Source organism: Rousettus aegyptiacus, unplaced genomic scaffold (assembly GCF_014176215.1).
Source record: "Rousettus aegyptiacus isolate mRouAeg1 unplaced genomic scaffold, mRouAeg1.p scaffold_m13_p_16, whole genome shotgun sequence".
NCBI classification, from domain to species: Eukaryota; Metazoa; Chordata; class Mammalia; order Chiroptera; family Pteropodidae; genus Rousettus; species Rousettus aegyptiacus.
The window spans coordinates 53234858-53261419 of NW_023416291.1; the positions used below are offsets into that span (position 1 = coordinate 53234858).

Sequence of the window (26562 nt, forward strand, 5' to 3'; positions counted from 1 at the left end):
GGATCTGAAGGGGAGGTTGTTGGGGGAGGGGCCGCGCAGGCAGCTGCACCGGCAGCGGCCGGGGTTTCAGACCCTGGCTGGGGTGGGAAGTGTGGCCGAGTTGTTCCCAGGTACCACCCTGCACGGTTGACCCTCGGTCCCGGCCTCACAACAGACCCTCCGATTCAGACACACTCACAGAGATGCACTGTACCCTGGACTGAGCCCCAGTCCCAGGCCGAGCCCCGATCCTACACTGACCTTTCATCCCAGGCTGAACCCTGACCTTGGCTGAGCCTGTGACCATATGCTGGCTGTGACCCTGCCCCATGACCCTGCTGAGACCTGGCCCTGGACTGAGCCCTGATCCCAAGCCGAGTCCCAACTCTAGTTGAACCCCAAGCTTTACTAAACCCCTACCCCAGGTCCAGAGAGAAAAGTCAAGACTGCAGTGGAAACGCTGTGAGCAGAGTTTGACTAACGAGACGGCGTGTGCAGCGGCGACCTCCCCATAAAGAGCCTGCCGCCCGGAGCAAGGCTGTCCATGCACGACGCCTGCCTGTGTGATCGCGACCATCCCTGGGCTGCAGAAGAACAAGCCCCTCCAGAACCCGGCCTGGAAACACAGCTCCAGCAATACGCACGGATACACGCAGAAGGTTACTCCCTGCCGTCTGTAAATGCAAGATGTTAGAAGCGCCCCAAACGTCTGTGCACAGAGAGGCTGACAGATTACGCTGCGCCCAGAGTGCGGCACTGTGCACCCATGAAAAAGAATCCCGTGAGTGAAATGGAGTGAGCTCTAGGTCGTACCGGTAGCAGGGGAAAAAGATACGGATCACAGGTTGTAGGGTACCGTGCAATCAAGAATGGGGGACATAATATACACACGTCTGCTCGTTTTTGCAAAAGGAACACAGGCGAGACAAACCAGGAACCAATGAGATTGGCTCCTTACAGGGCCTAGGTGGCATTGAAATTGAAAAGAGGCAAAGGACACCCTCTGAGTGTCCCTCTTTGCATAGTCTTTAAACTCTATCGATGCTTCTTATGCTCAATGATAAGATTGAATCAACAAGGATGGGGGAAAAGAGCTCGAAGGATAGAAATAGAAGACAAACAATGAACCTAACTGCATCTCGAATGAAAAACATAACCGCACGGACTTGGAAAAGCGCCAGCCCATGCAACTTCTGGATACACTACCCGCTCTAAAGACCAAAGGAGCCGCGAAGAGATTCGGAACTTGGTCTGGCAGGCGCACTTTCGGGAGTGGTATGGGGGCAGCGATCCGGAGCTACCCTGTGCGTGATGATCAGTGCTGAGTACAGTACTGATGTTTCCATATTGCTACTAAGAGCCAGGTCTTCGCTGAGGGAGAAAGATGTAAACACGGAATGGGAGAACGTGGAAGAACCCGACAGGAATAGAATAGAACCAAAAGCGTCCGTGCGGACTCGTGATTTTAACAAAAATCTATTTCCTGACGCTGTCCACGCGGAGACTCGCCGATAGCAATGAGCACATCAAACACCCAGATCTTGGCTTCTGAATATCACCCCCTTCAAAAGAAGGTGAGGGGAGTGGGGAGGAGTGGGGCGAGATGAGCGTGGACCGTGTCGGTGGGTCCGGAGCTAAGGGAAGTGCTCCGGGAGGGAGGGGGGCCTGGCTCGGAGACGCAGGAAGCAGCCCGAGGGGCGAGGGGCGCTGGGCCAACCTGGAGTCATGTGAGCATCAGCAACGGATGAGCTCAAATTCATAGAGACAGGAAGTAGATGGTGGGGGCCAGGGCCTGGGGTGGGGGCGGGGGACAGAGTTTCGGTTTTACGAGGCGAAGGTTCTGGATGGGTGGCGGGACAGCTGCACCGGAGCATGTACGAATGGCACGCTTAAAACGGTGAAGGTGGTCGAGTTTGTTATATGTATTTTACGACAATAAAAAAAAGAAAGTAGGGAAAAAGAGATCTTTCCATACGACCCAGCAATTGCACCCCTAGCCATCTACCCAGTACGAGTTAGAAAAATCGCCCTTTTGTAACCATGCTAGGCGAGAATCCACAAGAAATGCTAAAATCCTTGGGTGGAAGTCTGTTGAGAGCGGAATGCTTACAAAGTATCTTCCTACAGATCGCGCATTAGCTGCAAAGAGAAAAACGTGTCCTTCGAGAACCCCCGCGAACGTCGTCTTCACCAAGTGACCAAGTCAACATCCCCGGGGACGCAACAGATGAACACGGAGGGCCTCCTGATGCACACGCCGAGGACACGCCGCTTCCGCGTCCGCGACGTTCCTGCCAGTGTCCGGCCCGCATCGGGTCATGAGCCGCCAGCAGGCACTCTGGGGACGTCCCACAGAACGACAGGCCTGTCCTCCTCCAAAGGGCCAAAGCTGTGAAAGACGACGGCGGCTCGGGATGCCCTGGCGGAAAGGAGACCCGGGACACGTGAAACCGGACGCGGCACGTGGTGCCCACTGGGTTCTGGAACGGAGGACGAGCAGCTTCAAGAGGCGATATTGGGACAACCGAGGAAACGTCCCCGTGGGCTGCGTATTGGATAGCATCACCTACCGTAGCCGTGCAAGACTCACCCTCTGCTTCTATAGCAGAACGTGTTCTTCATAGGAAATACATGGGTCTGGGAGTAAAGGTGCACAACATCTCCATCTTACTCTAAAATTATTTGGAAAGATTAAGGAAAAGAACGTGTGTATTGTCTGTAGAATATGATATAGGTTACGTTTATAAATATAAAGATTAACCACAGGGAGACCTAGTGCACAGGTCAGCCAGTTTTTTTCTGCAAAGGGCCAAATAATTTTGGCTCTGAGGGCTGTTACGACTCTGTACCGTGCCGCACCCCCCGCCCCAGCCCCTGCCTTGGAGAAAGCTGCCAGACTATAGTCATAAGTAAACGAACAGGTGTGGCTGTGCCAATAAAACTTTATTTACAAAACAGGCATAGAGCAGGTAGTTTGCTGACCCCTGACAGAGATGAAGGATAGATGGGAACTCATTGAAATACTTTTGAAACTTCTGTAGGTTCGAAATATTTAAAAAAAAAAAAGTGAAGAAAATATGGATTTTCTAACTTTGCGGTCAGAGTGTGTCTCTAAATATCATTTCCCGTTAAAAGGAAACAAGGCTCTTTGGTGAAATGGCCGAACACAGAGCTGGGCCCAGAAAGCACAGGATGAGCCGAAGGCATCTCACTTGTGCCTGAACTCACACTCAAGATGACCAGGGTCACGTCGAGGGGACTGAGGAGCCAGCTCTAAGAGGGTTCCAGTGGCCACAGCCGAGGGACGCCTGGGCGCCAGGCCCTATTGGGAGCCGCAAGAGGCAGGGGACCTCCTGCCCTAGCGCCCTCGGAGGGGGCGCGGCCTCCAGAATTGGGACACTGTTTCTGTGCTCTCAGGCTGCCCAGTCTATGACACTTCGTTATAGCAGCCCAGGGAAACTAACACAATCCTTGGCCAGCAGAGCTCCAAAACGTCAAGGCCATCAAAACCAGGGGAGCCAGAGAAACCGCCAGAGCCAAGGGGAGCCCAGGGCGGAGTCTGAAGCTCTCTGGCTGGATGCCACCTCCTGCCAAAACGCGCGCCGTCCCAAACAGCCCTCGGTGCCGTGCCCTGCCCTGCCCTGTCCTGCCCAGGTGGGGGACGAGAACTTTTTCCTTCCTTTTTCGTGTTTCTACCCCACCTGGGACAGGCAACTGGAGAAGGGATCGTGGGTGGGTGGGTGGGTAGGCAGGGCGATAAACAGGCCACCCCTGAGAAATCCTCATTTTCCAGAATGTCATTTCTTTACTGTCCACCCCGCAAGGAACCCGCAGTTGAGGGAATAAATACAGTAGGTTTTAAGATGCAGGGCGCCCAGCCCCCAGCCCAGGAAGGAGGGGGATGCCTGTGAGCCTCGGTTTCCCTCGTCTGCAAACCGGGACAGGACGGGCACCGGGACGCGGTTTTCCAGGGTTCTTTTTCCTCCAAGAGAGCTTCAGACTCCGGGCTGGGCGATGTCGTGTCCTTCCGCTAGGGGGCGCCAGAGTCCCGCGCCTCGGCCTGGAAGACCAGTCCCCAGTCCCTGAGGTGTGCGTCACCCCCGGGGGGGTTGCAGACTCCTGCCCAGAAGCGGGCATACCCCGAGGTGGGGGGCCCTAAGAGAGCCCACCCACCTTTTCTCCACCCTGGCATCGCAAATGGCCATTGTGCTCCCTTTCCAAGGTAAAACTGGCTCAAGGGAGGGGACCCCAGGGCTGTCCTGGCAAGGGGCAGAGAAGGGAGCAGCGGCGAATGGCCTTCCATTCCCGACTCACTCGTGGCCCTTCCTCCGCCCGGGCCTAGAGCGACACGGGACACCCGGGCTCGCTGGGCGCCGGCCCTGCCCGCAGGTGCCGCCTGCCGCGCGAGGCCAGGCGTGGCGCGGCCTGGGTCACAGCAGGTTGATCTCGTCCAGGTAGCGGGCCAGGACCGAGTCCCGCACGTCCTTGAAGACCTTGCGGATGTTCTGCGTGTCCGTGGCGCACGTGTAGTGGCTGAAGAGGCGCCGGGAGCGCGGGCCCTTCTTGCCGCCGTCCGCGCCGTCCGCGCAGCCGGCGTACATGCCGCTGTACATGTCCAGGATGAACTGCTTGGCTGCCTCCGCGTCCTGCTTCGGGCCTGGGGGTGCGGGGTGGGGGGGCAGCAGTCAGGGCGCCAGGCTCCCCGGGCAGGCGGGCCCCGGAGAGGCTCCGCGGACCCTGCAGCGGGCAGCTGAGGGCTTCCCGTGAGCAACCACCCTCGCGAATCCAGCAGGCGGACGCCACCTTTTGGCTTTCCAGCCCGTCACATGACGGGCCCAGCCAATGGAAGCATCAGGCTGCAGGCATCACATGACCCGGGATGGACCAATGAGCCTGGGCTCTGGGACTCTGGGCAGAGCTGTGCTGGAGAGAGACCTCCCCCTCTCTCAGCTAGGCTTGTAGCTGGGGGGATGGGAGCCTGAATCGCAGAGACAGGCTGGCGCAGATGGGGAAACCGAGGCCAAGAATGGCTCCCCATTCTGGGCACGGGGACGGGGCATATGGCCGCTGTGTTGAAAGCACAACGTGAGTTAAGGGCCCAACGCTTGGCCCTACTGCTTGCTGGGCAGGTGACAGACACTGTTCGGTAGTCCCCGTAGCCTCTGTGAGCCTGTTTCTCCATTTATCAACTAGGGATGGGAGTAGCCCCCAGCCCCCCACAGCTGTGAGGGTTCAAGCGCAGCGAGGGCGCCGTGCCTGATAATCAGCAGCCTTCACGAGTGTGTGTCTCCGCTGCTCCCTCACAAAGGTGGGTTGGCGGGTGGTTAAGGCCCGCCAGCTCAGGTTCCAACGGCCTGGGTTGGAATCCTGCCTCTGCCACGCCCTGGCCTTGCGACTTTTGGCAAGTGACTGCCTCTCCGTGCCTCAGTTTCCCCATTTCTAGAGAATGAGTCCTACCGCACAGGGTTTTAAATGAAGATTAGACAAGGCAACGTGTGGGGGTGCCCCTGTGGGTGTTCCCTGTGTTAGCTGTCATTGGTTTATTATTAACGTCACGAGTATTATGTAGCGTAGAGGAGGGAAGGGCCGAGAGCCAGAAGTTGGCATACGGCGCTCCAGCCTCTTTGGCGGGGAGGAAAGGACGCATCACGGGGGTTCCCTCTGACCTGAAGGAAAGCAAGCAGTCCTCAGAACTATGCACCTTATCCCTGTTCCCAAACTCTGCAAGCCATGGTGCCCGCTAAGCGCTGGTCCTCTCGGGAGGACATGAGGGGCGTCCAGGCCACCATCCTGAAACAAGGTGACGTCTGTGGCCCAGACCCTGAGTTTTGTGGGTATGATTGGCAGAGATTGGCCACGTGAGCTCTGATGAGGTCAGGGAGTCACACCCAGGATGAAGTCACCAAGGCTTAGGACATACCAAGCAAATCCTAAGAGCTTCATCTGCCAAGAATATGGAATTTCGTATTGGGATGAATCGTATTCCTCCCCTAAATTCGTGTCCACTTGGAACTGCAGAATATGACCTTATTTAGAAATAGGGTCTTTGCAGATAGAACGACTTAAGTTGAAATGCGGTCACACTGAATTAAGGGGGGCCCTAAATTCAATACCAACAGGAGAGACAACCAGAGACAGAGAGAAGGTCGTGTGACGATGGCGGCAGGGACCAGAGTGCTGCATCTGCAGGTCAAGGGATGCTAAGGACGCGGGCAGCCGCCGAGCACGAGAGGGGCCTGGACCGCGGCTTCTCCCGCAGAGCCTCCCGCGCTCGGCGAGACGCGACGCGGACCGGCCGGCGGCAGGCGCAGAGGGAGACACGGCGCTTCCGGCTTCCACCGCCGCCAAGGGACCGTGCGCCCTGGCAAGCCGCGTTCAAGGTGGTCGCGGATTAAAAAGACATTGCTTTCCAGTTAGATATAATGAGACGACTACGAAAGGCTGGAAAAAGGAAAGTCTCAAAAACCTGAGCAGAGTCCAGAAACGGCTGTCGATGCTCCCGGCTACGGTGTACGCGGGGACGCGAACTCGCCCCAGCGCCCCCCCCCCCCCCCCGCCCACTCAAAACGAACATGTCTCTTCGGAGCCCCCCCCCCTTTGAGCAATTGTGAGTATGAAGGTGCCTGTTCTACAGCCATCGAAAGATGGGGAAACTGAGCTAGAGAGAGCGTGGGCAGGGGACGTGGCTCTGTGGCTCAGGTCTGCGGTCGTCCCACGTCCTCCGGGCTCAGGGAGGGCCCGGGCTGGTGTCTCCCCTCGGGAGGGGCCGGGAGGTGAAGGGAGTATAAAGGTCCACGGCACTCACCCTGGAAACTGGGGAAGTAGGTGGCCAGGTGGGAGGTGGAGATCTTCTCCTCCAGGATGTCAGTTTTGTTGAGGAAGAGGATGACGGATGTGTTTTTGAACCAGGGCAGCTCCAGGACCGTGCCGAACAGGGCCAGGCTCTCCTTCATTCGGTTCTGGGGTGGGGGACACAGGCAGGTCCTTGCTGCGGTGGGCCAGCTCGGCCCACACGGGAGCCCTCCCCACCACCGACCCCCGACCCCGTCCTGCCCAGCCGGGTCTGAGGGGCGCGGCCGGCTGCCCACCTGTGTGCCTCTGCTGGTCTGACTAGCATCCCCCCCAAATTTACATCCACCTGGAACTTCAGAATGTGGCCTTATTTCCAAATTTGAAGGTGTAATTGGGTAAGAGGTCATACGGGAGTAGGGGGGCCCTAAGTTCCATGACCAGTGTCCCTGTGAAAAGGGGAGATTAGGACACAGAAGCGCACACAGGGAGGGTGCCGTGCAGACATGGAGGCAGAGACGGGCGGTGCGTCTGCAAGCCGAGGGACACCACAGTGCGCCAGAGTCACCGGAAGCCGGGAGAACCTGGAATGGATCCTCCCTCACGGCCTCAGAAGGAGCCGGCCCTGCTGACGCCTCGATCTGACTTCCGGCGTCCAAAACTTGGAGAGACACCCTTCTGGTGTCCCAGCCCCCTGCTTTGTGGTCATTCGTGACGGTGGCCCGAGGAAACTAGGACATCTTGTGTGGCTGGATCTGAGCAAGAGCTGTCAGAACGACCTCGGACGCGTCCTGTCCGATTCAGTGTGAGGGCGGACATCATAAGGCCGCCCCCTCGGATGCCCAAACTGCCAGGTGAACCTTTAACCACTGAGAGCGCACACGCCGCACCTGGTGTCGTCACCGGCACGTCTGAGACAAAGTGTGATGTTGTCTGTGCAACGTGACAGTGTTCCCAGGACGGCTCGTGCTGTGCTTCCGGGGGTCTGTGAGTGTGTGTGAGTGTGTGAGTGTGTGTGTGTGAGTGTGTGTGTGTGTGAGTGAGTGTGTCACTGGCAACACTAACGGTGTGGATCTGAGACTTGGGGCTCCGTGCTCCGGTCATGACAGAGGGGCAGGGGAGGCTCGAAGCCGCGCCAGACGCACTCGGGGCCCCTGACGAGCGGCTCCGGGCTCCTGCGCGGCTGCAGGGCGCCGGGCCGGCGGGGAGGAGCGTGAGGAGCGGGCGCCCCTGCACCCGCCGCGGCCCCCCACCTCTTGGTTGTCCTCCTCCAGGCACTGGTCGTACTCGCTCAGGGAGGCCAGGTAGATGAGGGCGATCACATTCTCGAAGCAGTGGATCCACTTCTTTCGTTCCGACCTCTGGCCCCCGACGTCCACAATCCTACCGGAATGGCCCCCCTTTCAGAGCTCGGGCCTAAGCAGGACCCCACATCGTGGCACCCCAGACCCAGTCACCGGCAGCAAGAACAGGGGCCAGCCTGGGGCCCACACCTCTTGTGCGTTATTATCTCGTTTCACACCCACGGGCAGGTATCACTATTACACCCGATGTACAGATGAGGAAACCGAGGCGCAGAGGCGAGGGGACTTTCCCGAGCTGCCCCGGCTCTGGGCTGCCTGATTTCTGCCCCCACGGTGGAGCACAGCAGGTCAGACACGCCGGGTCTGCCCTGGTTCTGGCTGGGTGCTCCAGGGGAAACGGCAGACTGGCTCCATGACTCAGTTTCCCCATGGTGAAACGGGGATGCTGTGCTCTGGCTGGCCAGGGGAGCGTCCGGTGGTCACTCGGATAGGCAAGCACCACCCCTCTGTGTGTGGCCCAAGGCGAAGGCCCGGCCTCCACCCCCACACACCACAACAAAAGCCTGAGCCCTCCGTCTTCCTGTGCTCTCTTCTAAGAAATGTGGGTCACCGATAAGCCCTGCGTCATTTCCCCGTTTCCCCGGGGATAGGACCGTTACTCAGGCAGCCGACAGGAAATGCCAGAGGCCTCAGAGCAAGAAGGGACCTGCCCCGCCGAACAGGAGTGGGGAAAGGCTGGTGCCCGTGGCTCCCGATCCCCGAGACCAACCCCTCTCGGGCACCAGCTTCCCTCGAACCCGCACAGCCAGAGTGGGATGTGGGTGCAGCGGTTGACGGCGGGGCTCCGGAGACTGAGAAGAGGTGGGGTACACCACTCGCCAGCCTCCCAGCTCAGAACCTCAGTTTCCTCTGAGCGATCACTCCGCTCATGAACCTCCTTCCTTGGCCTAAGACGTACTCAGGTCTCCCGCCTAACAATCCCCTCCCCAGCCCAGCTTTCCGTGTGAAAGCCTCAACCTCTATCCTCAATCCTAAACTTTTACCTGTCCATCCACCCACCCACGCATGCACGCATCCACCATCCATCCGTCCATCCACCCACCTGTGCACCCACCCATCTCTCCATCCACCCATCCACCTATCCCTCCATCTGTCTATTCATCCGTCCACCATCCATCCATCCATCCATCCATCCACCCATCCACCCATCCGCCTGCCCACCCACCCAGTCATCCTCCCACCTTTCCAGCCATTCCCCCACATTTACCAACTTCCACTCTGAGCTTGATCCAATCATCACTAGAGGAGGAGGCTGAAACTCAGGCCTAACCTCGTAGGGTTCTCCATCTCGTGGAAGAGACCCACGGCAACAGAGAAATCACGAACCTTCCCGGAAAGGACCATTGCAGAGGCCGGAAGAGCATGTCTGGGGCGGAGGGTGGGTGGTGCAGGGGAGCGAGAGACTCAGCGCGGGTGGGCCGGACAGAGCCCTGCACCCTCCTCCACGGCTCCCTGCCATCGGCCCACAGACACCGAGCTCGCTGGGGTCCCAGATGAGCCTCTAACTGCCAATCCCAGAAGCCCCTCTCCTGCTGTATTCTTCCTGACCGCTCCTTGGCTTTCGACATTGGCCCGCGTTCTGCCTGGACGCCGCCTTCCTACACTGGCCAACACCTCTTACTTCCAGCTCAGGCCTGTGTGCGTCCAGCCGCCCCCCAGATGCCCCAGACCCCTCAGGCCCGACGTGTCTCAAGGACTCCATCACCTTATCTAAACCCTGCACCCCACCACCACCATGGCAGACAAATCACCTTCATGGGAAACCTGGGGGTCATTTTCGACTCCCCGCTCCAGGGCCCACACTCGTCTAATCGTCCTCTTTCTAGATCAGAAGCATTTTTTGTATGGTCCCCTCACTCCAGCCACATGGCTGCCGCCCTGGCCCTTACCGACCCTTCCCGCCTGGACCATGGCTCCCACCTCCTCCTGAACTCCTGACCTCTAGCCTCACCCCTCCCTGACTGCGAGGGGGATCACCCTCTGAGCCTCCGCGGCCAAAACCCAGTTTTCAGGCACAGCCCTGAGCACACAGCCCGTCCCCCTCTGCCCAGCAGCCCCTCAGGGGTTGGCACTAGAGAACTCCTACTCATCCTTCAGTGCCCTAACGCCACTGTCCCCTCCCCCAGGAAGTCCTCCCCGTCCGGAGCTCTGGTGCCTCTGGGCTCCCAGGCCCCAGTGCTAATGGCATGGAGGGTGGCAGGTGTCAGTCAGGTCCAGCTTTGCCTCCTTCAGCCTGGAAGCCCCGAGCGCGACTCAAGGCCCCAGTGGCTTTGGCCCTCCTCCAGGAAGCCCTCCCCACCGCGCCGGCTGCGTGCTCACCGCAGGCTGGTTTTCTGCACGGAGAAGCAGTATTCGTTGATGCCGGTGGTGGGCATTCGGCTGCGAAGCACGTCCTGGGCTGTGGGGACATAGTCCTCCTCCGTGATGCGCTCCAGGTGTGACAGGTAGCTGGGGAATGAAGAGCCCTGAGCCCCGCCCTGCATCCTAGCTGGCTCCTCAGGCCCCCCTCTCCCGCCCAAGGCCCAGTGAGGACCCTGCTAGAGGAGGAGACCCCCCAGGAGGGGCCGGGACCTCTGGGGCCTTTGGGTGGCCCAGGAGCACCACCCTGAAGCCGTGGGAGCATCATGGAGGTGCAGGTTCACCCCTAGAGCAGCCTGACCCCAAGGACCATGTGGCCTCTAGAACAGCCTCGCTGGGGAAGGGCGTCACCATAGGGGAGCTGTCACCCGGGAGTGGCATTGCCCTCCAAATAGTGATGGGCTGGGGGCAAATCACCCTAGACGCCCAGCGTCCTGCGGAGGAGAGTGTCATGAGTGTCATGGTGCAGTGGTGAACAGCGTCACTCCAGGAACGACCTTACCCCAGGGACAATGTCACCCGGGGGACAAGGTCCCCTTGGAGGACGACCGCCCCACAGCCAGCCTGAGCCTGACAGCACATCCCCGTGGGGGGCGTGGCCAGCCTGGGGCCCCTCCGTCCAGGCGCGACCCGGGAACTGGGTCTCCGCGGACCTCGTTCTGCCGGCCACCGTGCGCAGCGCCCACGGCGAGCGGACCCCAGACTCACTACACCGCGGAGTCAAGCAGGTGGAACTCGCGGCGGCGCTCGTAGCACGCCTGGATGCCGGCGTCCGTCCACAGCCACTGCATGGCCACCGCGTAGCGCTTCTCGAAGGTGGTCACTTTGTAGGGGTCCTGGCTCATGACCAGGCTGGCATGGTGCTGGAGGGACGGACGGAGATGGTCAGAGCGGCCTCCGGACACCCCCGCGAGCCCCCTTCCCCTCCTTTCCCCGCCGCCTCTCCTGGCCCAGGGGTCCCGGGAGCCCGCGTGCCCCCGGCCGGCGCTCCCGGTGCGTCCCACGGAGCCAGCAGGGAAAGCACCTGCATGGCCCCCGGAGGACCCCAGGGGATAACGACCGACCGTCCTCCCAGGGCGCTTAGCACCTCCTAAGGACCGGGCACCCCTCCTGCTCAATAAAAACGCGGTTCCTGGACTCCCAGGATACATATCCCTACAGGGGCCCCCCATTTTACAAAGTGCAAATCAAAACCACAACGAAATACTACCAAACACCCAAGAGAATGGCCCGAATGAAGAGACAGACGGCGCCGAGTGCTGGCCGGGGCGTGCAGGACGTGGGGCTCTGAGAACTGCGGGGAAACCGCGGGTCGCTGTAATCACTCGGAAAAGTCTGGCATCTGCTGACGTGATCGTACACGTCCCTTATCGTCCACATCTACTGCTCGGTAGATACCCGAGGGAAATGCATGTATTTGCAAAAAAAAAAAATATGTGCAGACGACCCAAATGTCAACTTTAGGATGGATAAATAAACAAACCACGGCATGGACTCTTACAGTGGAAATAAACCACGACTACGCCCCAAAAGGTGGATGAATCGCAGACATACTGTACAGCACCAAAGGCCGGACATGAAAGACCATTCTGGAAAATTACAGAAGGCATGAGGTCAAAAACAGGCGATCCATGTAAGGCGATGGAAGACGGAACAGTGGTTATCCTTGCGGGGAGCCTCCTTCTCAGGCCATAGCCGAAAGGGGTTACCGCGAAGATCAAATAATCATATCACCCGCTAACACTTTCTGGGCCGGCGCTGTACTCCGGGCAACGTCCTGAGAGCTTTGGGCACTTTTAATCCAGAACATTCTTGCATGGGCACCGCGAGGCAGGAGCCGCCCACCCTCCATAGCTCGTCCACAGTGCTTGGAGCAGCAGAGACTCGCAGAGCAGAAGCTTTCCGACTGTACGAAGGCAGCAGAATGAGCGACTAAGTGTCTATTATATTTCAGTAAAGCCGGGGGGCGAGGGGAGGTGACATGACCTCACACGTATAGGACGGCCACCGTAAAAAAAAAAACAAAAAAAAAACCAGCAAGTGTCGGAGAGGATGTGGAGAAACCGAAACCCTTGTGCGCCGTTGCCAAACAGTCCGGCGGTTCCGCAAAAGACAGAAAACAGAATCGCCCCACCACCCAGCAACTCCGCTTGGTCCTTAACCACAAGGACTGAAATCAAGATCTGAACAAGATGTGAGGGCACCGCACCGCCCCCCCCCCTCAGGGCAGCACCGCCTCCCGCTGCCGCGATGCTGAAACGACCCGAGGGGCCACCCCGGGTGGACGGATCGGAGCACGCGGTCCGAGCGTGCGATGGGCCTTTAGAAAGGAGGCAGCAGTCCAGCGGGCGGCCACGTAGCTGAGCCCTGAACACGCCACGTTCACTGAGGTCGGCCAGGCACGGCAGTAATCCCGCTTCTGGAGGCATCAGAACAGGCAGACCCGAGGGGACAGGGCCCGGGGGCTCCGGGAGGGGCACGTGGGCTTGGGGGGCGGGCCGGGCGCTGCTACTCAGTGGGCAGAGCCTTTCAGTTACCGGGGATGGATAGTTCTAGAAGTCTGCTGCACAACGCCCGGTCCCCAGTTACCAAGAACGTGTTGTGCAGATAAAGTCGAGGTCAGATCTCACGTCGAGTGTTCTTGAAAGAGCGAAACTAAACAATGTGCTGCTGACTCGGGACTCCGCCCCCACCCTGCATCAGGAGCTCTGGGGTGCGGAGCATGCTGGGGCAGAGCCCGGAAACCCTGGGGGGCCGTTTCAGCTTGAACAAGGACCTGGGCGCCTCAGGGTCCCCCCCCTCCCCCACGTGGTGCCCCCTTCCTCCCCGGCAGCCCCAAGTGGCTCACCTTGCTCTCTGGCCTGCTGAAGGAGATCTGCAGCCGGTCCATGGCCTCGATCATGGCACGCATGGACACGAAGATGTTCTGGTAGACGAGTGGCCGGAAGCCCTTGCGGTCCTCCTCGGAGTAGCCGGCGCCGTGGATGATGCGCATCTGCTTGATGAACGTGCTCTTCCCGCTCTCGCCCGGGCCTGCGGGACGCGGCACGCTCAGTTGCGAGCCAGGCCGCGCGGGTTCGGATCCCCACCGGGCCAGGGCCTCGGGGCTGCGGGCTGAGCCCCTTTGCCGCCCTGGGCCTCAACCTCCCCACCTGTAAGCCGTGGACCGGGGCGGGCCTGGCCTCCCAGATCAACGTGAGGGTGAGCCCCCAGGAAGGGGTCGCAAACCACGGCCCTCGGGCCAGATCCAGGCCCCGGCCTGTTCTTTTTTTTTTGCGGGGCCAGAGAGGTTTCGCAGCCTGTACTGGCTTTTTCCATTGCTAATGCTTTTCAGTTTCGGTTTTTACACTGGTTGAAAGGAATCAAAAGAAGGTCGTTTCATGACATGGGAAAATTCTATGAAATTCAGGTTTCTGCGCCCATCTATACACTTTCGCTGGCCCGTGGCCGAGCCCGCTGGTGGACGGCTGTCCCTGGCTGTGTTCTCAGCAGCAGGGCTGAGCGGCCAGACAGAAACGCCGCGGCCTGGAAAGCCGGAAATACTCCCTGGGCCCCTGCAGAGGAGGTCGGTGGGCCCTGGCTGCGCGCCGGCCTGGGCGGGTGAGAGCTACGTTCGTGGCCCCTGTCAGTGGCGGCGTTAATGTCTGCCACGGTCATCATTACTGTTATTTGCTATACTAATTCCAGGTAGAGAAAGTTTTATAAGGAAATGACACAGGCTAAGGAGATTACGAGCATCTAGGTGATGACCGTTGCTGAGTCGGGGAAGGCCCCTCTGCGGTGACCGTGGGGTTGGGATGTGTAGGCTGAGGAAGGTCGAGGTCGCTCTTGTGTCAAGGTTTAGAGGAAGGAGGCGCCGTGCAGCCAGCACAGCCCATGCAAAGGCCCCGAGGCACAACGGCTCCCCCCTGAGCTGGAGACCAGCCGGAGGAGGCGGGGCGGGGGCGGGTCTGCAGGGCTGTGGGGGTCTCCGGTGGACTTGGGCTCTTACCCCAGGGAGGTGGCAGCCCTGGAGTGCCGTGGGCAGCAGAGGGGCAGGACTGGACTGGGGCTCACTGGCGCCCTCTGGTGGCCGCTGGGGGGACACAGAGAGGGGTGGGGTCAGACCCGGCAGGACCCGATGGGGTGGACCCAGGAGCTGGCGAGATGGGGACATAGTCGCGAGATATTTGGGGACGGAATCGACATGGCCTTGCTGATGGACCCACGTTGGGAGAGGGTCACGCACGCACGAAGCCGGCCCCACGCGCGTGATGCCAGTCCTCCATCCTCAAGACCCCAGGACCAGAAGCTCAGAGACCAAGGCTCGGCTCCCCGCGGCCTGAGCCCCGAAGTCGCCGCTCGCCCCCCCCCCCCACCCCGTTTTCTGTCTGTAACACGGTCTGGTAGCCAGGTGGGAGGTGTGAGCCCTGGAGGCTCCTCCCACATCTGGTCACCCGTCCTGGCTCGTGGGGGATCTGAGTGGGGCTTTTCCAGGGACAGGATGGGGGGCTGGTGCAGGAGGAACTAGAAAATCAGCAAAAAGGGAAGGGGTGGCCTGGTTGGAACCCAGAAACAGGAAACGGGAGCAGGGAGGAAGGGCTGAGAGTGTGGGGAGCAGAGAGGAGGGGGTGCTCTCTGCCGTCATCCCCGGCGGCTCCCTGTCCCCTGCCCGTCCACAGCACGTCTGAGGCCAAGAAGGGCAGGTCTGGGGTGTCGCCGGGTGTTGTAAGTCCACTGGAGTCGAGGTCTGAGAAAAAGGGACACTTTTGTGTTGCGTGAAGGCCGCGAATGGGGAAACGGGGGGCGCCGGTGGGCTGGGAGCCGGGCGGCCTCGGCCGACAGTGCTCCACCAGGCTCCTCGCCCTGGTCGTGGTCCTGGCCGTCCTCACGTTTCAGTGAGACTCTCTAGGGGTTAAAAGGTCTGCAGCTCGCTCGCAAATGGTCCCGAAAAAATGGACATGTACGTATTGAATACATAAGTACACGGTGAATAAATCATCACCATGACCTCGTAGTAAAGAAAGTCGAAGTGTGCACGCATAGACGTGCGTGTTCGTATTTTGGGGGGAGAATAAAGGAAATGTCAACATCTGCAGAAGAATCTCTAAGTCTGACAGTATTTCAAAATGAGCTCAGAAAAGTAAGAACGGCAAGCCTGAAGGCAACGCGAGACGCCGGCTTGGGGGCCTTTGTGGTAAAGCCTGTCGAATCGCGAAGTCTGCCGTCTGGAGTGCGGTCGACAGCGGCGTGACAGGAAGTGCCCCACGTGACAGTTACACTGCGGCTCCGGAAGACGTGGCCGTGAGGGGAACTTGTTCAGGGGTGGAGGGGGACTCTGTACCAGGTCCACCACTTCTCTGTACCTCTAAAGTTATTCCCAATAAAACGTTTCCTTAAAAAAAAAAAAAAAAAATAGAGCACCCCACAGGTCCACAGTCTGAGGCTCTCCGATGTGGGCCCCCATGTGTCTCAGATTCGGAGGAAGGGGACGTGTCATGCTCAGTGAGTGTTCCGGGAGAGAAACGTCCGGAGGTCCCAGTCAGCTGTATGAACGAACCCTCAGCCGCACTGCGGACGCCGGCCGAGCCTCGGGGTGGGGGACCGGGGGCGGCTGGGCCAGAACTCCCTTGAGAGCTAAGAGCGTGAAGCGCCAAACCTCAGGGTGACAAAGACAGACACGGCTCCGGACCCCACTTTTAGGTGGGGAAACTGAGTCCCAGATGGGTCGAGGGGACTGCCTTAGGTCACGCGATAGGCAAGCGGCCCAGCTGGGACTTAAACACAGTTCTGTCTGAGTCCAGAGCTCCTGGGCGTTGAGTTACCATAAGGAGCTGCTTAAACAGCCACATCAACAACGACGACGACGACCGGCAGCGGCAGGGGCGGGGCGCGATTTCACGCCCGGTTCTCCATGCGTGTCCTCGGCCCGCCCTGGTGCGATCCCGTCCTCCCATTCACAGAGGACGCGTGCGGCTCAGGGAGGCGAAGTGCCTTCTCGAGGGTCACACGGCTGGTGGAGAAGCAGAGAGTCACCCCCCTCCCGATCCCTCACCCACAGAACGGGACGCGGCCGGTCGGTCAGGTCAGGAGTCACCAAAATACAAGTTGACATGACGTTTCTACAGATGCTCAGAAGCTGGGCGCCTCCCCTGGGAGACGGACGGCAGCGAGACCACGGCAGGGGACAGCACCCCTTCCCGTGCCGCTCGGTGGCCTTGCAGCTCTCAGACCTCGGGTCCCCCCGAAAGTATAGAGGACAAAGGTCTCGGAAGGCAACAGCTAACATGGTTGAGACACACTGATTCTTTTCCTCTTCTCTTTTGTCTTGTGAAAGAAAAAATAACCCGGTCTCCACCCACAACATGAACTTTGCGACTGGGTCCCAGCCTGAATTCTGAAAAGCTTCCCAGGAGGAACCCCCTCTTTGCAGGCCCCGCTCCTGGCCCGCCGCGGGAACCCCCACGTGGGGCAGAGGGCTGCGGCCAGAGCCCGTCCGTCCTTCTGGCGAGGCCTCACAGCCCAGCGAGAAGTGACACTTCCTCCTGGCCTGGTGAGGAGGAAGCCAGCGGACACCTGGAAGGGCCGGGCCAAGCCCTGGGCATCACGGGACCGCCCGCGGCGCCTGCACAGGTGACAGCCCCTGAGGGACACGGGGCTTCTGAGGCCACAGGGCCGGGGCCGGAGGCTCCGCTGCCGCGTCCTGCTCTGACTCAGGCTGGCCGTCGCCCAGCCCGAGCACACCGCCTCCGCGGGCCTCAGTGTTGTCACTGGGGTTCTGTGGCTTTTCCCTCTCGAGGCGCGTGGACAGGGCGGTCGAGCACGTGGACTTGGAACTGTAACTCTGGGCTCCGGTCCTGGCTGCGTGACTTTGGGCAAGTCGCTTCACCTCTCTGGGCCTTGGTTTCCCCACCAGGGGGTCACGAGTGGTGACCACCTCAAGTGCTATGGCCAGAGCTGGCTTCATTCCGACTTTCCCTTCCCCTGACATGGTGAGCACTTCCTGTCAGGGACAGACAGTCACACACGTGCGCGCGCGCACACACACACACACACACACACACACGGGCCCTTGGCCTTCTTCCTCAAAAGGATCAGCAAACCTCCAGGAAAGAATAACTTGAAATTCAATTCCTGACCTTGAGAAGGGAGGGTGGTGTGGAGGCGGCTCTCGGGGCGGGGAGGGGGTGGTGGAAACCAGTCCACAGGGGTCACGACCTCCTCTCTCCCACTCCCCTCCCGTAGCAGCAGAAGGGGCCTCCCGAGCTGGGGCTGACTGTGCAGGGGGCGGAGCGGCGTGGGGAGAGCACCCCGAATCAGGACTGGCTCGTTCCCTCGTTCATAGAGCAGGCACGGGCAGGCTCCCTGGACCCCTGGGCGAGACGCACACGGCCCCCACCCTCGCATCGTTCGCCGTATAACCGGAGAGACAGGTGATAAACAAGTAAACGCCCGAGAGAGGGTCGGCGAGAGAGCGGGGTGAAGAGGACTCCTGCGGGGGACACAGAAGGACGAGCCCGGCTTTGCAGCCCGGGAGCTCAGGGGAAACTTCTCCGAGGAGGGGACACTCGAGCTGAGACCTGCCCGGAGGGATAGTGCCGGCCACGCAAAGGCTCGGGCGGCACCGAGAGCTCGTGGTGGGCAGAGCGGCGAGAGCAAAGGCCCTGGGGTGCGGCGAGAGGCACGTGGGGTGCAGGGAACGGTCGCGAACACTGGCGAACCCCGGCGAACCCCCCAGCCTGACAGGTGGAGAAGAAGGAATGTTGACAAAGGATGAAAGAGGGGACATCGCTACAGGTCCTACGGACACAGACGGGTGACCGCGACATGCCCATAAACGGGGCAACTTTGCAGAAACGGACGAATTCTTTGAAAGGCGGGTAACCGAGGCTCGCTCGAGAAGAAACGCACGGCGTAAATGGGCCACTTTCTTAAAGACAAGTAACAGGTTAATTGCCGCATACATCATTAACGTAATCGTGGCCTATCTGTCGAAGAGGCTGAGCGGAGGCAGCTGTTGACGCAGTTAAATACTTGATTAAAAAGCTTCCAGGCTCACTCGGCTTCACTGGCGCTGTCACCAAACGCTTAAGGAAGACATGGAATATTCCACGAGGAGCAGAGAAGCCAGCTGGCTGCAGCCGGAGGGGTCACGCCTGGTGGCAGGGGCGGGGCCTGAGGGGTCGCGGGGGCACGGTTCTGACTTTCCAGCCAGCTCCCCTTGGGGAAATAAACAGGGCGACTGTTTCACCAAGCGCGGCAAGACGGGGTGATGTTCGAAGCTGGAAGGACCCCCGATTCAGGAGCGTTTCCTGGGGTTCCCGCGCGCCCATGCTCCGAGCCTTCGGGCTTTCCACAAGCGAGAAAAGGGGTGACCATCCAGATGGCCAGCCTCTCTGCCCGGGGCCAGGCGGTTGTGACTCGAGGACACCCGTGACCCTCCCCGGTCCCCATCGGGGATTCGGGGGGTCTGGGGGACCCTCCAAGGTGGGAAAGAGGCTGGGGGCGGAGACCCCCTGGGGCTGCTGAGACTCGAGGTCTCAGGGTCACAATCCCAGAGCCTCGTCCCCAGCGCCCCCAATTCTCTCTCTCCTGCACCTTTGGGCTGCCGGAAGTGGTCCCCCCCCCCCCCCCCCCGCCGTCTGGGTTACGGGCTAACGTCCGTCCCCCCCACTGGAAGATGCTGCTCGGTACGCAGGGACAACTGCCACCCCTGCCACTGTGTCCCCAGGAGTTACTCAATACCTCCTGAATGAATGAATGAATCACTCACTCACTCACTCACTCAGTCAATCAATCGCTCGATCAGGGCCAGTTGGCGACGCTCTGCCCACAGAACTCGTGCTCATAACCCTCCAGCACCCGGGTGGAGCCCGGCCGGCTGGCCGCGCGGCGGGGGAGCGACGGGACCAGAGGCGGAGGGAGAGGCCGGCCTGGCCCCACGTCCCCTCCGCGGCCGCAGCCGGCAGGGCGCGCCGGGCCACCTGCGTAACTGCCGGCGCCCTGCGCGGCGGGGCCACCGCGCGCACCTGCGGCCGGGGAACGCGCGTCTCCGCGCCGCGGTCTCCTCGCCCAGCGCGGGGCGCCCCGGCCCGCGCCCCCGCCCCGCCCCGGCCCCCGACCCCCGCCCGCGCTCACCCAGCAGCAGCAGCTTCAGCTCGCCGCGGTCCCGCTTCTTCTGCTCCAGCAGCAGCTTGTTGATCTCGTGGTCGATGCGGGCGGCCGCCTTCTCGTCCTCCGTCAGGCACCAGGGGCAGCAGCGCCAGGTCAGCGCGCGGGCCATCGCGCCGGCCTCAGAGCGCGCCAGGCGGCATGGCCCCGCGCCCGGGGGGCGCCCCGACCCCGCCGGCGCCGCGCAGGGGGTCCCGGCGGCGGGCGCGCAGGGGCCGCCCTCTCCTTGGGGGTCAGTCCCCCGGGGACCCCTGACTTTCTGGCGTCGAGCACCCGGGCGGCCAAGCTCGGGAGGCCTGAGTGCAGGGCACCGGGCGGCTCGGCGCGGAGGAGGAGCAGGGGGTGCGGAGGCTCAGGGGTCCCCGCCCATCTCCAGACCCGCCCGGCCCTGCCAAACTGGTTGACGGCGCAGCGGGAGGGGCGGTGGGTGCCCCGGGGGAGGGCGGGGCGCCGGGAGGAAGGGCCTCCTCACCACCTGCCCGAACCTCCTTCCTCATTCTGGAGAAGGGGCGGGTTCCGTCGTCCCAGGGCGCGTGACCCCGCCCCGAGCTGTCCCCGCGCCCCGCCCCGGAGCCGAGTGGGAGCGGTCCCCAGGGGGCCCACGGCGCAGGCCCGCGCGCCTCCCGCGTGGGGCTGGTTTCGCTCGCGCTTCGCCCCAATTACTGCGGCCACCTCCACGTGCGGATGAGTAAACTGAGGCACGGAGCGGGGCGCGGCCGCCCCTGACTGTCCTCCTGGGACCAGAAAGGGCCCAGAGCGGCTCCCATCGCCGTGGGTCCCAACGCCGACGCTCGTTCTGCCCGCAGACACCGACCGGGCGCCTGCTGTGCGCCAGGCCTTCCGGGCGCCGCGGGGAGGAAGTCGCAAAGTCCCCACAAAGTCCCTGACCCCTCCGTCTAACGTCCTGGTTCGAGAGACGTTTAGGGAAACGTCTGAGTGAAACATGAAGTGGAGAGGAGGCTGGTGGACGTGGGGGGCTCAGCCCCGGCGCCAAGGAAGGCCATGCGGACCCCGTGACATCCGGACGCGCGGGGTCGCCGGGCGGCAGCCGCGCCCCTCACCCTGACTGCTCAGGGCCCTCAGAGCCGGACAGGGACGCGAGGGGCGGCACCCGCTGCTTCCTGGGCCCTCGCAGCCAGGGCCGGGCCGCGGGGTGCTCCAGTCCAGCAGTCTTGGCCGTGGCTGGATGCGGAATACACCTCGAGAGGTTCCTGATAGCTATAGAAGTTTCTGGAACACCACTCCTCCCCACCCCAACCCCGGATACACACAATGCAGGGGCTCCCAAGGCTCAGAGGGGGTGAGTGAGCCCCCGACGTCACACGGCCTCCCCCGCCCCCACCCCAGGTGCCGGGCGGTGCTGAGGTGTGGTTTTCTCCGCTGCTGAATCATAACGAGTGGCGGATGGGAAGTTGGCTGGGCCCCGCCGGGTGGCCCTGAGGAGGCCAAGGTGCCTTCCCACTGCCGGGCAGGCGAGGAAAAGCAGAAGTCGGCTGGGGCCGCGCGGGGCTCACCAGACGCAGGCGGAACAGCAACAGGCAGCGTCCAGGCCCGGGGCTGAGTCACAGGCCGGCGGGCGGCGGGGCAGCCGGGCGGGCACGGGGCCGGGCGCGGGGCACCTCCTGCCGCCCGCCCGCGGAGGCACGAGCCCCGCGCGTCACGGCAGGACGGGCGTCAGGCCCTGGCGTGACGTCCTCTGTGGCTGCCCCCGACCTCAGGAAGACGGCCCAGCTCCCTCCATCCCTGCCAGGGCCGGGCCCCTGCGAGTCTCTCCGGCCTCAAAACAAACCTCCCTCCCAGCTCCCCAAAAAGGAGGAACTGGCGCCTGTGCACGTGCCGGCGCCAGCGGGGACATTCGTCACATGCCACTTCCCCGGGGAGTAGAGGCTGAGCTCGCGTGCGCGCCGCAGAAGGCTCGTGCAGCGCGAATGTGTCACCTGATCAATTCTCACGAACCGACGCCCGCGTGACACCCGGCCAGGCCGAGAGGAAGGACGTCGCCCTCACACGAGGGCCCCAGATGCCCCCCCTCCTGCCCGCGTCCGCCGCCGCTCCCTGCCGCGCCACCTCTGCGCCTGGGGGGCGCTTTCGGGCAGCGACACTTACTTCGGTTCTCGTTTGTGAACCGCGCGTGGCAGCGGCAGCTCTGCATTCCCAGCCGTTCCGTGCCGTGAGTCGTAGAGTCACGGAACCTACCGGAAAAACGGGGTGGGACGCAGCCCCCCGCGCTGCGAAAACTCCCTCCCTCGCGAGTCAGATCCTGGCCCCGCCGCAGCCCCTGGGACCCACCGCCCCACGCGGTGTGGCACCGTTTTCTTCCATCTTCCGAGAATGTCACATAAATGGAATCGCACGGGGCGGGCGTCCTTCCCGTGGCATTTGCGAGTCGTCCGTGCGCGTGGGTGTGTCGGGCAGCCACCCCTCGAGGGCCGAGTTTCCCGTGGTGCGTGGGCATCACCGTTCACCCCCAGGAGGACATTCGGGGTGTCTCCAGCTTAGCACTGCTGGACACATGCGTGCTCAGGGCTCGGATGGCCCAGGGTTCATTCCTCTAGGATGAGCTCCCACGAGCGGGATCGCCGGGTCCTCGGGGAACTGTATGTTCACCTCGGTAAGAATGCGAACCGTCTCCCAAAGGGGCGGTCGCCTCGGCAGCCGGACCGGCTGTATCCGAGAGCCCAGCTTCCTGCGCTTGGCGACGTCCGCGTGGTTTGGCCTGGGCGATGGTGCCCGCCGGGCGCTTCACCCACACGCCGCCGGCGGACCGGTGCTGCCCGACAGCCTTTCCTGAGTTCGTGTGTCGACCCCCTCTCCCTGGGCATAGCGTCTGCTCGAATCCTACCATTTCTCCCGGAGAGTCGTCTGCCCGTTTCTGTGTTCGGAGGATTCTTTTTGCATTCTGGACGCGGCTCCTTCGCGGGGCACGTGGCTCGCGAACATTCTCTCCCGGTCTGCGGTTCGCTTTTTGGTCCCTTCACCTGGGTCCTCTGTGGAGCAGGCGTTTTTAATTCTGATGATGTTCGATTTATCAGTTTTTTTCCCGTAATGGGTCATCTTTTTCATGCCGTATCTACGAACCCTTTGCCAAACCCCGGACCACGAAGATGTGTTCTTATAGGGATTTTGTCGTTTTTATGCTTTACATTTAAATCCGTGATCCGTTTTGAGTTCATCTTTGTATAGGTCAAGTTTCTTTTGTGTGTGTGTGGTTTGTTTGTTTTTCCTGCACGTGGCCACCTAGTCGTTCCGAACCCTTCATTGAAAAGACTGTCCTCCTTTTTCCATTGAGTTTTGCCAAGAATCATTTCGCCGCCTGCGCATGTTTGTGGACGGTGCCGTGCGGGTCGTCCGCATCCTCGCTGACGTGCGGGCCGCTCATCGCAGTGGCCACCGAGAGGAAATCCGAGGGGTAATCGGAGATTCGTCTCTTTCTCCGCTCAGCTCTACCGTCTGCTGCTTCTGTTCTGTGTCTTCATTATGTCCTCTCTGTGACTTGATTCTCTCATGCCATGTCCCTCTTTATTCCTTGCTTTTCTCTAGAAATTTACGATTTAACTAAGCCGCCCAAAAAATCATATTTAACTTTTGCCACTTTTTTTGAACTTCATTTAAATGGAATTGCACAAGGCGAATCCTGACGTGTCTGGTTTCTGTCTCTCACTCATTACGTTCGTGCGGTAAATCCACATTGGTGCACGTGGTTGTAATTCATTCATTCTCATTGCCACAGACGAGCGGTCGCCAACCTTCGTGGCACCGGGGGCCGGTGCTCCTGTGAGAATCAAGTGCCTGAGGACCTGAGGCAGGGCCGAGGCAGTGATGCTGGTGCTGGGGAGCGGCTGCAGATGCAGACAGAGCTTCGATCGCTTGCCCACCGCTCACTTCCTGGCATGCGGCCCGGGTTCTAACAGGAAGCCGGTACCGGTCGGTGGTCTGGGGATGGGAGACCCTTGCCGTAGACGATTCCGTTGGGTGACTACCCCACCATCTGCTCATCCATTCCTTTTTTCTGATCAGTATTCTCTATTTTTTTAATGAGACATAATTGACATAACAGTAGTTTCAGGTGTACGGCACGATGAGTCGATATCTGCATCTCTTGTGAAATGGTCACCACGGTGAGTCCGGTTAACATCTAAGACCACACACGTAGTTACATTTTTTTTTTCCTGGTGATGAGAACTTTTAGGATCTACTCTCTTAGCGACTTTCAAATGAACGATACAGTATTATCGCCGATAGTCATCCGTTCTGCCGTTGCTGGGATTTGGTCAAATTTCACCTGGTGTTGATGAGTAGGGTGGCTATGGATATTTGGTCCATGCCTTTCATTGACCATATGTGACTTTCTGTAGATAAATACCCAACTGTGGAACTGCCGGGTTATCAGGAATCCCCAGATAGTCGCTATCTTTTGTCAAAGGGCACTCACTAATTCAACCCCCACTAGCGCTGGGGGGGTGCGGGTGATTGTACAGCTAAACTTCTTCTGACCCAAAGACTCTCCTTTATTCAGCAAAGATGCATTGCTCAAAGCTCATTATGTAAAATGTCCCATCTGTTTATTGAGAAATAGGACATTTATATAGTGTCAAATTACCTCTCCTCAGCTGATGGGATTACAGGCCACTGAGGGCCACAGCTGCCTCCCTCCTGGGACCCTGCCTTTGGCCATACTCAAGGCCATGCTCCCCACCCTGGGGGTGACCTGAGACTAGGACATGGAGGTCCACCCTCTCCTTTTATTAACTGGTGAGTCACTATTTGGAGAACACAGAAAAGCCTCCATCCAGCATTCCCACGCCCGGACTCGTGCCCGGAAGAATGGGAAGCTGGATCCCAGTGGGTACCGTGGGCAGAGTTCACAGCGGGACTACGCGCAGCAGCCCGAACATGGGACCAGCCCGAGCGTCCATCGCCGGCCCGCAGGGCCAGCTTCGTGAACACAGGACTCGGGCTCGTTCTTGATCCTGAAATTCTCCTAATTTCGAAACAAGGGCCCTGAGGTTTTCTTTTGGAACTGGCCCCCACCTAGCAGGACGGGTCGCGGCTGATGCCAGCCCGGAAAGCGCTGGTCTTCCGTCAGGGCAAGGGCCGGCTGCTCCGTGCCTCCGTTTCCCCATTTAGAACCGGGAGGGTGACAGGACCTTCCCCAGGGAGATGCGCGTAAACCCAGCAGGTGGGTGAGACAGAGAGCGGGATAGAGTGGCCTCCACCAGACGTGGCAAGCACAACGTCCAGCTGCGCCTGCAGCCTCGACCAGGGCCTCTTCCAGTACCGACCTCCCAAATCCTGCTTCCCTCCTCCGCCGCCACTAGTCTGGCCCTCATCGTCGCTCCTCTGGCCAGCGCAGTCCCCTCCGCCCTGGTCGCCAGCGCCCGCTCTCGCCCCCGCCAGTGTCCTCCCCAGCAGCAGCCGGCAGAGGGCGCTCGTGAGCACGCGAGTCAGGTTCTGCTCCCGCTCTTTTCCAGTCTGTCCTGCCCGCAGCGGACACCAGAGGGCGCCCGTGAGCACCGAGCCGGATCGTGCCTCTCCCTTCCCGTCTATCCCCGCAGGAGCCACTAGAGGGCACCTGTGCGCACCGGAGTCAGATCCCGTATCGCAGATCCCGTCTGTCCTTCCGGTAAGAGCCACCAGAGGGCGCCCGTGAGCACCCGAGGCAGCCCATCGCGCTCCCGGGCTGCCACCGTCCTCTGTAAAAGCCGGAGTCCTCTGCGCGCCCACAAGGCAGGGCCTGCACGACCTCCCCCCCCCTCCCGCTCTCCCTGCTCCAGCCCCACGGCCTCTCAGTTCCTCTGACACGCAGACTGGTCTCTGTCCTGCCCCGGGCCCTGTCGCCCGCTGTGGCCTCTGTGGGAGCCCTCAGGCCACAGCACGGCGCTGTGCCTTCCGGGGTCCTGCTCTGCGCCCCCTTCTCAGAGAGGCCGTCCCTGAAAAGCCTGCCTGCAGTGGCCACGGCTGCCCCTCAACCCACTTCCTGCTGCGCCTCCCTTCACAGGTGAAGTCAGTGGCTCGTCCTGGCCACCCCCTCCGGCCACTCCCTCCGGCCGCCCCCTCCGGCTGTGTCCGCAGCGCCCAGCACGGCGCCTGGCACACGGGGCCCTCAAGGCATATCCCGCCAGCGACGAGGAAATACAACCGGAGGACGGGGAGACGTCGGAACCCTTGTGGCCCCTGGCGGCGTGTGAAACGGGGCGGCCCGCAACCCCACCTCCGAGGATTTACCCCAAAGAAGTGAGAGCGGAGACTCAGCGATAACGGCATCCGTGTTCACAACGGCCGGGTGGGAACACCCCGCGTCCGCGGACAGGCGCCGCACAAGCACCGTGTGGTCCGTCCAGACGGCTCCGCGGCCTTCGGGGGAAGGAAATGGACACCTGCCACAGCACGCATGACCCTGAGGACGTTCTGCTCGGGGACAGAAGCCAGACCCAAGGACGAACACTGGGATCCCACCCGCAGGCGGTCCGGAGTCAGACCCTCGGAGACGGGACACGGTGGAGCCCGGGGCTGGGGGAGGGGCGGGTGTAACGGGACAGTGTGGGACAAGGACCCCCTGGAGACGGATGGCCGGGCCGGCTACCTGAGTGGTTTATCGCCGCCCAGCCCGCACGTACTCCTCGGCTTGCGGGGAGGTGGGGGCCCTGGCCTCCCGACAGCCGCTCCGACTGTGCGGGGCACGTTGGTCCCCTGCCCCAAGGAGCAGGTGCCTCCAGCCCTCAAGGCGGGTCGACTTGACATCAGGGGCCAGGTAAGGACCTCAGGGCCCTGGGTCCCAGTGCTACGGTCCCAGCCCAGGGCCGGGCCAGGCACCGGGGCGGGGGGGGGGGGTCCAGGTGACCTCCCAGGGAGCCCTCAGGGCCCCTCAGCCGCACAACACCCACCCCTGTAGCCAGCAACAGAAAATAAGCCAGAAGGGCCG

General features: G+C 61.2%; 1 protein-coding gene and 1 long non-coding RNA gene across 3 annotated transcripts; one reads left to right on the forward strand and one right to left on the reverse strand.

The window, feature by feature from the left end:
* The first annotated feature begins 45 nt into the window (after positions 1-45).
* LOC107520108 lies at positions 46-3045 on the forward strand. The gene is made up of 2 exons (XR_001599252.2): positions 46-1553; positions 2107-3045. It is a non-coding gene; the product is annotated as an uncharacterized LOC107520108 (long non-coding RNA).
* Positions 2904-20095, reverse strand: GNA15 (G protein subunit alpha 15). Of its 2 annotated transcripts, XM_036234125.1 has the most exons (8): positions 19608-19746; positions 14482-14565; positions 13339-13523; positions 11199-11353; positions 10452-10580; positions 8022-8151; positions 6785-6938; positions 2904-4636 (listed from the first exon to the last, which is right to left on the reverse strand). In XM_036234125.1, the coding sequence occupies exons 3-8, from the start codon at positions 13483-13485 to the stop codon at positions 4410-4412; spliced, it is 942 nt and encodes a 313-aa protein (XP_036090018.1). In that variant the 5' UTR covers positions 13486-13523; positions 14482-14565; positions 19608-19746; the 3' UTR covers positions 2904-4409. The 2 variants fall into 2 exon arrangements, with proteins under 2 accessions (XP_036090018.1, XP_036090016.1); XM_036234123.1 differs by lacking the exon at positions 14482-14565 and having other exon boundaries at positions 19608-20095.
* Between the last annotated feature and the right edge of the window lie 6467 nt (positions 20096-26562).